The 13,707-nt window shown below is 44.2% G+C and overlaps 1 protein-coding gene across 8 annotated transcripts in view; it reads right to left on the bottom strand.

The window, feature by feature from the left end:
* Positions 1-13,707, bottom strand: part of RALYL (RALY RNA binding protein like) — a 709,413-nt gene that overhangs the window by 26,261 nt on the left and 669,445 nt on the right. For all 8 annotated transcript variants that reach the window (XM_090040250.1, XM_090040251.1, XM_090040249.1 and 5 more), the window contains 2 exons: positions 12,841-12,954; positions 4,490-4,668 (listed from right to left, as the gene is read on the bottom strand). In XM_090040250.1, the coding sequence (XP_089896376.1) occupies positions 4,490-4,668; positions 12,841-12,954 (293 nt within the window). The remainder of the gene's footprint in view (positions 1-4,489; positions 4,669-12,840; positions 12,955-13,707) is intronic.

Genomic DNA, 13,707 nt, shown 5'->3' with positions numbered 1-13,707 from the left:
TCTTAGCATAACAGAGAAGGGTTGGTCAAACCACTAAGGAGATGGCCAGGTCCTAAGAAGAGTGGCCTATGCCCAATCAAGCTGAGCTGAGATCCTCTTTGTGCCTTTCCCTGCACATAGGATTACAATAGGGAGGCTTCTCTGCCTTGTATGGCCAGCCCATGTGAACTGATTAGATCTCCCTAATTAAAACTTCTCATCCTCTTATCACTGTTGGCCTGCTCTGTCTCTGCCTATACCTGAGATATTTTGGGGGAGTGTTTCCATGATGCTGTTGCAGCTGAGCAATTGCCAGTTTTGGGGATTGGGAAGGGAATTTTTCTGTTAGGCCAAACTGGCAACGGCCTCTTTTTTTGTGTTTTTTTGGTGGGGGAGGCGGAGGGAGGGTTGCTTTCCTCACATTATTGTGGCAGCACAATTTAGGTTTGAAATTTTAAGAAGAGAAAAATATTTTTAATATTAGGAGATAATTAGGAATGTTTAGTTTATTTTGGATGGTGTCCAGGGCAGGTAAAGGTTAAAAAGGTCAGCTCCTAGAGTTCAGTAAGATTCATATTTGGCTGGTGGATTTTTTGCCTAAATGAAGAAGGGAGACTGGAAGCTTCCAGTTGCAATCTCTCTTGACACCTTTACCTCCTTTGCATGGTAGCTGTTTGTTGAGTCCTAGGAATAAGCTGACACGGGTCTATCCTAAGTATTTCATTTCTTGGTTGGAGCCCTGAAACTGCTGCACTGAACTGAATGCAATACCTGGTGTGTGAGAGGAGATAGGCAAATATTCCCTGACCCAATTTTTCGGTTAATTTTGCAACTGCTGGTTTAGTTCATCCCTCTTATTTACCTGCACAACTTGAGTCGACGTCGGCATTGTTGAAATCATCATATTAAGACCTTTTAAATAGGCCAAGAATAGGTTCCCATTCCTTTTTGAATTGTGGAGCCCAAAACTGGATGCAGTACTCCAGCTGCAGCTTCACCGAGGCCGAGTACAACGAGAGAATGACGTCCTGGGATTTGCTTAAGAAGCATCTATAGACGCAAGCCAGCATTTTGCTCACTTTACTAGCCACAGCATTTATTGAAGGTGCATGTCCATCTTGTGGTCAATCATGACCCCCATGTCTCTTTCTTCCATAGTGCTAGTCAGCTTAGTACTGCCGAGCCTATAAGGATGCTGCAGGTTTTTCCTCCCAAGGTGGAGAACTTACATTTTTCGGTGTTAAAAACCATCAGCGGGCCAGCAGTGGTGGTAGTCCCCCCGTCCCCCAATGGGCTTAGTTTAAAGCCCAGTGGACCAGGTCAGCCAGTCTGGCTGACAAGAGCCTCCTCCCCAGGGGAGAGAGGTGGAGGCCATTTCTTCCCAGCAGCTCGCTGCCTCTCGCCAAAGAGCGGGCTGTGGTCATGGAAGCCAAAGCCTTCCCGATAACACCAGCACCACAGTCTTTGGTTGACTACATGGATCCTCCTCTCCCTCCTCAGCCCATAGCCCGAGACTGGGAGGATTGACGAGAACACCATCTGTGCCCCCAGATCCTTTAGCCCCACTCCCAAATCCCTGTAGCGCCTCATGACCTGGCTGGGAGTGCTCTGAGCTGTGTCATTGGTGCCCACATGAATAAGGAGCGTGGGGTAGTGGTCTGTGGGCCGGAGGAGCTTTGAGATCTTCTCCGCAATGTCTCGGATGCGGGCCCCCGGGAAGCAGCAGACTTCCCAGATTAAGGGGTCAGGGCGGCAGATTGCCCCGTCAGTCCCCCTCAGGATGGAGTCTCCCACAACAAACACCTTATGTTTTCTCCTGGGGAGAGTGGGGGCGGTAGCTGCAGTTGAGCCTGTGTTGCCTGTGGGAGCTGGCAACTCAGCAGGCTGTGCTGGAGCAGCAAGAGATGCGTATCTGTTGCTAAGCTCCGGTGCAGTGGGCCTTAGGACCCTTGACCACCTTGGTCCATGCCCCTGACTGGACAGAGTGGGAGGTCCCGGAGTCCTCCTTTGTCCTGGAGGGAGACGGTGGTCTACCTTCCGGCTCCCGGGGGAGAAGGGCTGGCAGTAGGAGTCGATCTGCTCACAGTCCCTGATGGCACGCAGTCTCTGAACTGTGGCCTGGAGCTCCTCCAGCTGGTGTGCCAAAGACCCCAAAAGGGAGCAGACTCCACACAGGGAGGTGGCCATGTTCCTGGGCCCCAGAGCCTGGAAAAGGGATGGCAGTCCCTGCAGCCAAGAGCCAGGGGCTCCATCTGCGTGGAGCCCAGAACCATGGGCTCCGTCTGGGTGGCCGTCTCTGAGGTGCCCGATGGGGGGGCCGCAGAGCCCGAGGGGACCCTGGGGATGCGACGTGTGCCCATCCATGTCATGCCACTGGTAGGCTGGCTACGGCTGGGACTGTCTACCATGGGGAGTTTGCAGGCAGGGTCTTGGGCCCTCCCACGCACCCTCCTGCGTGAACTCTGCGCTAACTCATGTGCCAGCAAGCAAGCACGCCTGTTTGGGCAGCCTGTTCGTGTGGCTTCGGTCACGTGGCTCCCTGGGGGGCTTGCCAAAGTAGGGGACTGTGCGGGGCTTGACCTGGCCCGGCTCCATGCAGCCACCTCCTCCCACTCAGTGTGGGGTTAACCCCCTCCCACCATGGGTCCCACTTGCCTCTGGCTGTGCTGGGGGTCGGTGGGGGGCTCCGCGGCTGCTGTGGGGTGTCTGGGGGGCTTTGGGGGAGTGGGAGCACGGCAGGCTTTCATCCACTTGTCTCTCACCACTCTGGAGCCTAACTGGGGCTTTTTTTGCTGTTGGCGGGCCCTTTTAAACTGCACACATGCATTTAATTAATGTTCATAGAATGAGCTTTAGTTAAAGTGCTAAATACATGAGATGTTGTGGTGTTTCAATTAAAGCAGCTCCCAAGACCTGCTCTACCCTCCCCCCCCACCGCCTCGGAGCATGTGTATAGGAATCCTTAGTTGCTAGGAGTTATTTTATTTTTTGCCCTTTATCTCTCTCAGTCCTCTCCCGTCTCATTCTCCTGCTCCTTGGAGTGCATCAGCTGTGTTGCTTGATGCTACTTCTGCATTTTTTGCATCCGATTAATTGAGTCTGCTCTTATGTGTTTTAAATGGAATGCATTAGAGCACATGTATAGACACCCTAAAAACAAATCAGATCGATTTCTTTATATGGCATGAAAAAATGTAATATAAATTTGGCTTTCAAAATGTTTTTTAATGCTCCTTGAGAAGGATTTGGTAGTTCATCGTTATTATTTGGGCTTTATGATATGAAACTTTAACTTAAAAAGTGGTTTAAGAAGCTGATCCCAAATACTTCTTGGGATAACATTTTGACTGCAAGGGTGGTTGCAGAAGTAGGCAATGGACGATGTTTATGCTTGACTGAGGGCAGAATTTGGTGCACATATGTTGATAAGAAAAATCTCCCTTCAGCTTTTTTTCCAAAAAGAATGGGGTATTTTATAAAAATACACTACTTAACTACATTGTCCAAGGAGATTATTTAAAATTCAGATACATTTATGTTTTAGGTGTATAAAATTGCAATATATGCTTTCATTTTGTACATGGACACTCTCTCTCTCTCCAAGTCTCCCTTTCTTACTAGGGTGGGTGCCGGTGAAATCTCATATTCCTTCAATTCCTGCCATGGGGTAGAGAGGAGGGGCCTGGCTCTTCATTGAGGCCATGGGGGCTGGTGGAGGGAATGGTCCCCTGGGCTGTCCCCAGCTTCATGTCAGCCAGATCTATTGTGGCTGTGATGGCAATGAGGGATGTTGTGGGGATTAGAACAGAGGTATAATGTGCCCTGGGCAGAATGGGACAGGGAAAATTTTAGGCTGACAGAGGATGGCATTACCTGCAACAGTTCCAGCTGCTGCCACTGGGTGAGGGGTTCCCCCTAGACCGGCTGCAGCAGCCCCTGTGGCACAAGATCTCTGGGGGCTGCCAGCCTGGTGCATGGAGCTAGCTCTGCATTTTCCCCCCTTCACTCAAATATGCTGCAGCCCATCCCTACACTGTGGTTGCAGCTGGAATGCAGGGAGCCCAAGCCATGATAGGTAACACTGCCACTGCTGCTGGCACTCTCCACCTCTGCTCAGGGTGCAGAAACCAGTGTGATTCAGAATTAGAGAACTGGGTGACGGGCACTTGGGGCCTCTCCAACTTCTCACCCTGGCAGAAAAGGGGTTGCATCCCAATCCCTCCACATAGACTCCACTCTTGTGGGGCACCCTGGAGTGGCTGAGACTTCCCATCAGCAGAGCAAGGTGTGGGATTGTATCCTTCTTTTAAAAAATCTAAATCTACCCATGTTTCTTTCCTACCTGAAATGCTTAATAAATTAGTAAGAGTTTAAGTGTAAAGATAAGGTGGAACTCTGCATCAAAGTACTGTTATCAACAAGTTTTGATAACCCTCATTCAATTTTGATGCTTGGACTTCCATGGTTATTCATTAAATGTATAAACAGATGTGGCATGCTAATTTCTTACCAGTTCATTGCTGCCATCCTCATCAAAATCCTCCTCTATTCCATCAGTCATTTCTTCTCCATCTCCATCTGCATCTGGCCCTCCTTCAGTTGGTTCTTCTGTAGAGTTATCTGCATTCTCTGATATACATTCTTCTTGGATCAGATCAGCATTATCTTCCATTTGCTTCTTTTGTGCTTCTGTAAGGAAAGCATACTCTATAGAGATTCAGTAACCTTTTCTATGCTGGAACAGATGGGGATAGGTGTTTGAAATGTTGTATGGTCATGTCTACCAAGTAAATATTATTTTATTTCCTCCTTCCCAAATCTATTGCATAAATTCACAGAAGCACCAACATGTTCAGCCACCCAGAGAGAAAGGCCTGATGGTGATTACTGATATTCTCAAGATTTTCCTTTGTTATGGGAAATCCACATAATCAGTGCAGTTATTTATTAGTAGTCAGAGTAGCATGCAGATTTCTCTAACATGTAGACAATTGTTAATTACCCATAAGTGTGCAGAGATTTATTTGCATAATCATGCCATGATTATTACTAAATAACGATATGCCTAATAAATCCTTCTAATCAAAATTATTATTAGGGATTGTATAGCAGCACTCTCTGCTTTTGAACAGCGTACTGAGGCAATTGCTGAAGGTCCACTTCCTCCATCACACTCCAAAGCAGTGTAAACATAAGACCTCTCCCATCACACACAGAGCTGCTACAAGGTTACTCTGCATGGTCACCTTGCACAGTTCTAGTGTGGGATTTAGATGATGATGAGGGCCTGGCATCTGTTTTTGACCCCTTGGGTAATTCCATCCAGCTGGCAGAAGCCCACAGAAGGAATAGGAGAAGGCTGAAAGACAGGCATATTGGCTAAAGGACTGGTTGGAGCCCTATGTATTTCAGAAACTCAATATGGTAACGTCAATGCACTCAAACTGACAGCGGGTCTGAGGAGGATTTGCCTGTTGCCAGGATACCAATGTCACTGTGGTGTGAAGGTGACAGTATCAATCAGCCTTAGAGCTTACAAAACAAAAGAAACATTCCCTTCTTTATTAATCTGGCTGTTCTGTATTACTGGCTAATTCATCTCATATCTTGTCAGACAGTGCATGAATCTTAAATTGGCTGTGAAGTCGTATATCTTGCAGCTTTATGAATATATTATGTTTTCTACTTTAAATTATTAAAGTCCATAGCTAATATTCAAAACTCCCAACACTATTTTGTCTTACATAATCTTAAGCAAAGCCAAATCATTTCCCTCTCTCTAGACTTACACGTTTGTTTTACAGGTTGCTTTAATCTCTTGAGCCTTGCTAGCCCTTAACCCTTTACTCTCAAATTCTGTTTGCTAAATCTTCAAAATGTGAAAGGTTTTGCTTTGTTAGTCATTAAACCTTTTCAGAATATCCTTTTACTTGAATCTGGAATCATGTTAGGTATCCTTTTTGAAATACAAACTGAGTAATGATGCAGTATAACATTCTGTCCATGGAGACTTATCTTAAAGTATTCAACATCTATTTTTGCAACACGTTCTGAATCCAACTAGTATTGTTAGCATAAGCTCTAGTATCAGCCCAATTTCTGATATGGCATTTTAAATCAAGAGAAAAGTAGCATTGCCAGCCACGGGTAATCCCCTAAAAATATCTTAATTTACCTAAGTGTTATCTCTTCTCTTTCTCAATTTAGGGTCTGTCTGAAGGAGGACAGTCTATTGAAAGGTTAGAAATTTCAGAGGACAAACCCTTCACATACTATATTAAACTGTGTGAAGAGGCAATGCGAACTCCTGTTCAGAATAAGCAGTGGGAATCATAAAAACAAGAAGCTAAGAAGCAGTGAAAATTTTGATCATTTTTATATGACACACTGCATTTTGTCTTACTGCCTTTATGGAAGTCATAAGGGTGGAAGAGAGATGTTTTTGCTGAACTTCTTTCCTCTTTACTAATTCTGCGACTTAAAGTGATAAACAGCATATGTCAGCCAAAGGAAATATGATAAAGTTTGTTCTTAAATCTAACATAAAATCTATTGATAGATATGTTAAAAAAGACAGGAGATGATAAAAAAGGAGTTGTATTACAGTATAGTTTTCAGTAAAAGATGAGAAAAAACACCTTGCTCAATAGGTGTTTAAAGTTATGTTTGCAATATACTGCATGGGAACTCTTGGGAGCTTGGTGCATTTGAAAAGCAAGCCACTTATTTAAATGTCTAAATAAAGATTTAGAGTTAGGATTTTTAAAGGTGCTTAACATTAAATACCCATTTTTGAAAATCTTAAACTTTATATTTCCATAAAGAATATCCTGCTCCTGTGGTCTCACTGACCCAGCACAAACACCCCTCTGGTATTGCTTCTCTGCATCTCTACCCACAAACTAGACTCAACAAATGTCCTAAGAATCCACTTATTTCTAATTATTTCTTGCTATTTAGCCTTCAGGTATTTTCTGGGTCAATACGCATACCTGAATAAAAGCTTGCAAATAACTGTGTTAAAATACAATCATTATTATTTGCAGAATCTAAGTTTCCATCCTGAGTCTGTAGCTGAGATTGACAAGACTGAAGTATAGTATATAGATTTCTTTCTTTCTTTCAGTTTAAAGACTAAGACAGAATCTTTCCCTGCTCTTTAAGCTAATATTACTGAAAATCATTCTAAAGATCTTAAGCAAAATAAAACTTTAGCCTGCAACAAATAGGAACAACAAGCCACAGGGATTTATTTTTTAGCCTTAAGTTCTCTGTTTCTATTCTACTAAAACATCCACGGTCTAGATAACAATAAAGGTTAAAACTGCCTGACATTGCAAAGTGAATTTTCAGTCCCTGAAAAGTTATTGCTTAGTAAGCAAATAGTTGAAGTTAGGGGTGATGAAGATCCAGATTAAAGTCCAGAGCTGTAACAACTAACATTACTGCCTCTTGTCCTGCTGGGAAGACCTGTGGGCCAGAAGACATGCCGGATCAGGTCCATGGACTAGCCCTGTACCAGTCATCCAGGGTTCAGGGCTAGATATGTTTGCTACGCTGGTTTAAGTCAACATTGCCTGTGCATACACATTCAAATGATCTGGGAGCATCCTTTTAGGTTTGCTTTCCTGGTAGAAAACTCTCACCCAGAGAAGCTTGAAAGTTGAGTCCCTGCAGACAGAAAGCTTGCTGTCCTGACAGTGCAGCCAGGGGGTCCCTATACATACACCTGAATGTGCTCTGCAGGATCCCTCAGTCTGCCTGGAGAGAGAATGGCAGCAGTGCATGGTGGGGAGGGGATGGGAGCAAAGCAGAGTAGGATACTGGAGGAATGTGCTGTGGCTTCTTTTAGAAGAGTACATGAATAGACATTAGCGCTTCCAGGAGAAAATCTACTGGGAAAGATTTAATCCTGATTGTTCATGGTTTTTCTTCTAAAGAAGCCATTGTTACTCTAAGACAAAAGTCCTGAACATCTGTATGCTTGTAGTTCCTTTTAGGAGAGCAGCAACTATTCTGGGAGAAACTGACTGTCCATACGTGGCCATTGAGTTTGGATTCTAACATGTAACATTCCCCAAAAGGAATAATTCCTAATTCTACTGGATGGCTACACAATTTTAACTAAGAAATTCTGTAAGCTAATACTCTTTTTTAAACAATGTTCAGTTCTTCTGTGGGTTTTTCTGTTGGTAGCTGCTCTGGGCCTTTTGAATAGAGTGGGATATGAGAGTAATAAATACAGGTATTTAATAAATAAATAAATCTCAACTCTGTCTCAACCAGGATTCACTACCTGTGCCTCTGACAGGTGTAAAGGAAAAGGAATCACAGAACCAAGTTGTAGAAAAGCAAGTTAGGGAACTTCTGAAGGGACTGGATATAGTTAAATCAGCAGGACCTGACGATCTTCACCCCAGAGTGCTGAGGGAATTAGCAGAGGTCATTGCAGGACCCCTGGCATGGCTTTACGAGCACTCGTGGTGCTCTGGCGTTGTGCCAGAGGACTGGAAAAGGGCCAATGTGTTTCCCATTTTCAAAAAAGGGAGGAAGGAGGACCCAAGAAACTATAGGCCAGCCAGTCTTACCTTGGTCCTGGGTAAGCTTTTTGACAAGAGTTATGCTGGCACATGTCCGCGAGGGGCCAGCAGGGGAGATTATGCTTAGGGGCAACCAACATGGGTTCATTAGAGGCAGGTCCTGTCAGACCAACCTGGTGGCCTTCTATAATCAGGTCACAAAATCCTTAGACGTGGCAGTAGCAGTGGACGTAGTCTTTCTGGATTTTAGGAAGGCCTTCGACACTGTCTCTTACATCATTCTCATTAAAAAACTAGGGGACTGTGGCATTGACACCTACACAGTCAAATGGGTCACTAACTGGCTGGAGGGCCGCACCCAGGGAGTAGTGGTGGATGGGTCATTTCCGACCTGGAGGGATGTGGGCAGTGGGGTTCTGCAGGGCTTGGTCCTCGGGCCCGCACTGTTCAACATCTTCATCAGTGACTTGGACGGGGGTGTAAAAAGCACCCTGTTCAAATTCAGAGATGACACTAAGATGTGGGGAGAAGTGGGCACACTAGAAGGGAGGAATAGGCTGCAATTGGACCGAGACAGGTTACAGGGGTGGGTGGATGAGAACAGGATGAGTTTCAACACTGACAAGTACAAGGTGATGCACCTGGGGAGGAAGAACCAGCAGCATACCTACAGGCTGGGGAACTTCCTTCTCATCAGTGCAGAGGCAGAAAAGGATCTTGGAGTCATTATTGATGCCAAAATGAACAAGGGCCGACAGTATGGGGATGTGGTCAGGAAGGCCAACCATACCTTGTCACGCATCCACAGATGCATCTTAAGCAGATCCAAGGAGGTGATCCTCCCCCTCTATGCGGCACTGGTTAGGCTGCAGACGGAGTACTGAATCCAGTTCTGGGCACCGCACTTCAAGAGGGATGTGGACAACATTGAGAGGGTCCAGAGGAGGGCCACCTGCATGATCAGGAGTCAACAGGGCAGGTCCTACAAGGAGAGGTTAAGGGACCTGAACCTGTTCAGCCTCCACAAGAGAAGGCTGAGGGGGGATCTAGTGGCCATTTACAAACTGGTCAGAGGGACCAGCAGGCATTGGGGGAGTCCCTGTTCCTCCGAGAGCTACCAAGAGCGACGAGAAATAACACTCACAAGCTGACAGAGGGTAGATTTAGGCTAGATATCAGGAGGATCTGGAACCAACTTCCAAGAGAAGTGGTGCTGGCTCCTACCCTGGGGGTCTTTAAGAGAAGGTTGGATGATCCCCTCACTGAGTTCGTTTGACCCAAGTATTCTTTCCTGCCATGGCAGGGGGTCAGACTTGATCATCTGCTCAGGTCCCTTCTGACCCTACCAACTATGAAACTATGAAAAGAATCCTTCTGCAGCTGATAGAGCCTCAGTAGATTTTCCTTACTGTCTACTGTGTTTTTAGGCTTGGGGACATGGAAGACTGAAGATCCAGCAGCCCTGCTCCAAAAATCTTTATGTCCTGGGGAGCCCCTGTAAGGCTGAATAATATGCTTAATGCTTAGATCTATTGGAGACTCCAAGAATCCTTTTCCCTTCAGACCTCCTCAAGTGAGGAGGAAGAGCAAGGGAGTGGGATATCTCAAAGTGTTTGCTTTAAAACACTGTAAAATTTTGGGGATAAGTGCTGATGTCTGTAGAAGGTATTCACTGCAGGGCTTCAGATGATATAAAGTATAATTCAACAGAAATGAACATATTCTCTTAGACCTGATTTATATTTAAATAAGTTTCCTATAATCCTTGCAGCCTAAGTGTGAATTGGATATCAAAGTACAATGCCAGGCAGCTTATTTAGCATAAGAATAGGTTTTATGTAAAAGCTCCCTGAAGTGGAACTATGCCAGTCTAAATCATTTTGGTAGATGGTTAGGTGCTTTACAATTACATCTACATTGAACATATTAATTTTTATCTAATCTGTTTAAAATTTAAACATAAAACATACTGGGTACATGTTGTATATATTTCTACTCCAAAGGTACACGAAACTTAATAATTGCCCTTTGTCATAAACTAGAAAAATAACTTAACTTTTTATGGGCCAGGTGATAGATTCACACCCAACTGAAGAACTCATATTCCAATGACTGGTTTTTGTTGCTGTCATTGTGTTCAATTAATTGTAAATAGTGCTGTCCAGGTATTTTCCAATAAACTGGTTCTCACTGAAAAATGCGAATTTGTAAAAAACTCTTTTTGCCAGGAAGATAAGTTTGTGTAACACTGTCAGAAGGACAGCTTTCTTAGATCCAGGATAACACTTCTGGTCTGAGGAGAGAGAAACTGCTGTCCTTCTCCTACTCTCACTTCAGCAGAATGCTAGCAGCTATGGACTGACATATGATGTTACAGTTTATATCTCTGCTTAGCCCAATTCAGGACCATGACTTTGATATAGGTTCCTCCACATCTCAAATGAGTGCCTTAACTCTTGGCTCTTATAATTAGGGAACTATCAAACTCATTGTGGAAGTGGGGTGTGCTGTGGCTCCTTTAATCTTGCAGGTTCCCCAACGCCCTCCCACCCCAACTGATTGGTGGACAGGTTATGCTTGTGGTTCACTCCTGATCAGTGAGGAGGTGAAAACTGCAGTCTTAAATATGGCACCGTTTTTGCCTCCTGCCACTGATTCTTTGAAAAGCCCCGGATAACCCAGCTGTTTACTGCTGACTGGCAGGGAGGCAAAAAGGTGCCATGTTTAAAACTGCAGTTTTAGCTTCCCTACTGATTGGGAGGGAGTGGCAGGGTCCTGTGCTAATCAACAGTGGAGAGAGGGCAGGAGGCAAGGGATGAGGCGTGCACAGCAGAACATGCGAGATTAAAGGAACTGTTGCGCACTTTACTCCTGCCATGAATTTGTAAGTCCCTACTTATAGGCTAGGGACAGACATTCAAAAAGCCTGAGCCTCAATTGATTCAATATTTGCAGATTAGTCTAACTTGACTAGGCTAAATCAGTTTTGTAATGAGACAGACACCCCAGAAGTGCAGGCACATGCCTGAAGTGGCTCAGGCTAGAAGCCAGGGGGCACTAGAGCAGCCCTCCCTTCCTTCCACAGCATGGAGCAGAGGGGAGCATGGCCAGGCTCCAGCAGAAGATCTGATTAGCCCAGCAGGGAATTGATAATAGTGTTTATCACCCAGTTAAGAAAAGAACAAAGGGACATTACCAGCTACTTATTGATTCTACCTGTTGACTTATCATGGACTGTAGCCAGCCTGTGGTCTGCTAGCTAATACATGGACACCTCCTCAGCAAGACAGAGGGGAGGGGGGGATTCATGCAAGCAGGGAGTGGTGAAGGGAGGGCGGGGAGCTGCAGCCAGGGAGCAGAGGGGAGGAGGCCAGCCCTCCTGTGGAGCAGAGAGCCCCGCCCAGCCCAGAGAGCATGCTGGGATGCTGGGGGTTCCTGGTTTATCTTAAACCAGCAAGGGTTCTGGGACAGATATTGCATAAACTGGTTTCAGCCAAATCAGTTAAGTCTGATACTACATTCAATCGGGTTCATCTCAAACTGGTTTCAGCCATTCTCAAAATGGTTTATGTGCACTGAACATCTGTTCTGTTACATGTTTAAACCAGTTTCTGATCACTTAAACCAGTTTATGTATAATGCCTGCCCCCAGCCATAATGGATAGTAGGTCTTTTTCCAATCTTTCCTGTTGCAGCTGTTCAACTTGATATAACAATTTGTCAGTGAAGGGATATGTTCTTTCATTTCCTACATCCCAGGAGAGTACAATAACTTTTGAGGTAACACCTATTCTGGACTGGGATGGGTCTCTCTCATTTAAATAAAAAGAAAAGAACAATGAAATTTCTCAGTTTCATCTCAGCGCAGAATCAGGACAAAGTGAACTTTGCATATCCAGCTTTTACATAGGTGCAATGCATCTATGCTCAGGATTGGTGTTGCATAAGTCTATTGATTCTCTTGATGATGGAGATGAATATTCATTTTGTATCCTCAGGCATATTTTTGTTACTCTAAAAATGATACTCTGTATTTTTGGCTCCTGAAAGTGAAATAGGAAAAGCTTTTCATTTTTACCATTTTAATGTAGAATTAATATTCTTGAAATATTTTGTTGGATGCACCATGAAGGATATTCAAATCTGATCCCTTCAGTCCAAACTGAGGCTTAAGTTAGCTTATTTCTAGCCTTACATTTAGTGGAAAAACATCTGCAAAGCTTCCTTTCCCTCTCTTATCTGTCAGCTTGACTGATAACTATGCCCTAGTTTAATTCACCTCTTAATGAGCTGTCCATGACTACAAATCATTTTCACCTACCTGCTTCAGCTTTCTGCTGCTTTTCAATCTTCTCCAGTCTCCCTAACAAGGAGTCAATTTTTGTTTTGATTTGGGTTAATTCCTTCTTGATTGTTTGCAACTCATCTGATTTCACTGGGAAGAAAGAACAGAAAGGTACAAAGCATGAAAGAAACTACATTTTCACCTCAAAATGTCTGTGAGAATTTTCTCTCTCTTTCTTTGGTAACTGTAGTTCCAAGTATATGTGTTAATAATCACCAGGCTCTGATTTCAAGGAGTATTTTGGGGAATGAGCACTTACAATCAGTGCTGTCCGGTACAAATGCTGAATACTGACAGTGTGTTTCATACTAAATCTTGGTAACAGCAGGTTATACGAGGGGCATTGCTCAGCAATACATGTTTCAGACAAAACATTTAAGGTCAAAGCAAATTCAATCCTAGCAAGTGCAAGTAACTTTTAGTGACAATAAGGCTGTAATGTGAGGCAGACTCAAATACTGGGAATGATTCAAACATGACAGGCAATATACAGTGTGTAATGCTCCTTTGCAGTGCTATTTTGTAATAATAATAATAATAAAAACCCGTTAGCTGCGCTAGGTATTTTTCAGCAAGAGTGAATGGTAACAAAGGCAGGGATGGCCTGGAACATAACATTATAGCCAAGACAACAACTTCATTGTAACAGAAGATGTTAAGTATTATTGCTTTTTAAAGCTTTCAATTCACAGTAATTTCATGTATCTTTTTTGCAGCTTTTTTATGATCACACCTTGGGAAGGTGAGCCACTTCCAGTAAATTAAGATGTAGAATGCAGTTTCAAAATTTTGTAGCATTTTGTTTTTAATGTGTGTCTCCTCACACTCTCTCCTTCCTACTCG

The sequence above is a fragment of the Crocodylus siamensis genome, chromosome 3, assembly GCF_052110815.1.
Source record: "Crocodylus siamensis isolate JL-2025a chromosome 3, ASM5211081v1, whole genome shotgun sequence".
Taxonomy (NCBI): domain Eukaryota; kingdom Metazoa; phylum Chordata; order Crocodylia; family Crocodylidae; genus Crocodylus; species Crocodylus siamensis.
Note: the sequence above shows the minus strand (reverse complement) of the source record. Positions and strands in the feature narration are given on the sequence as shown.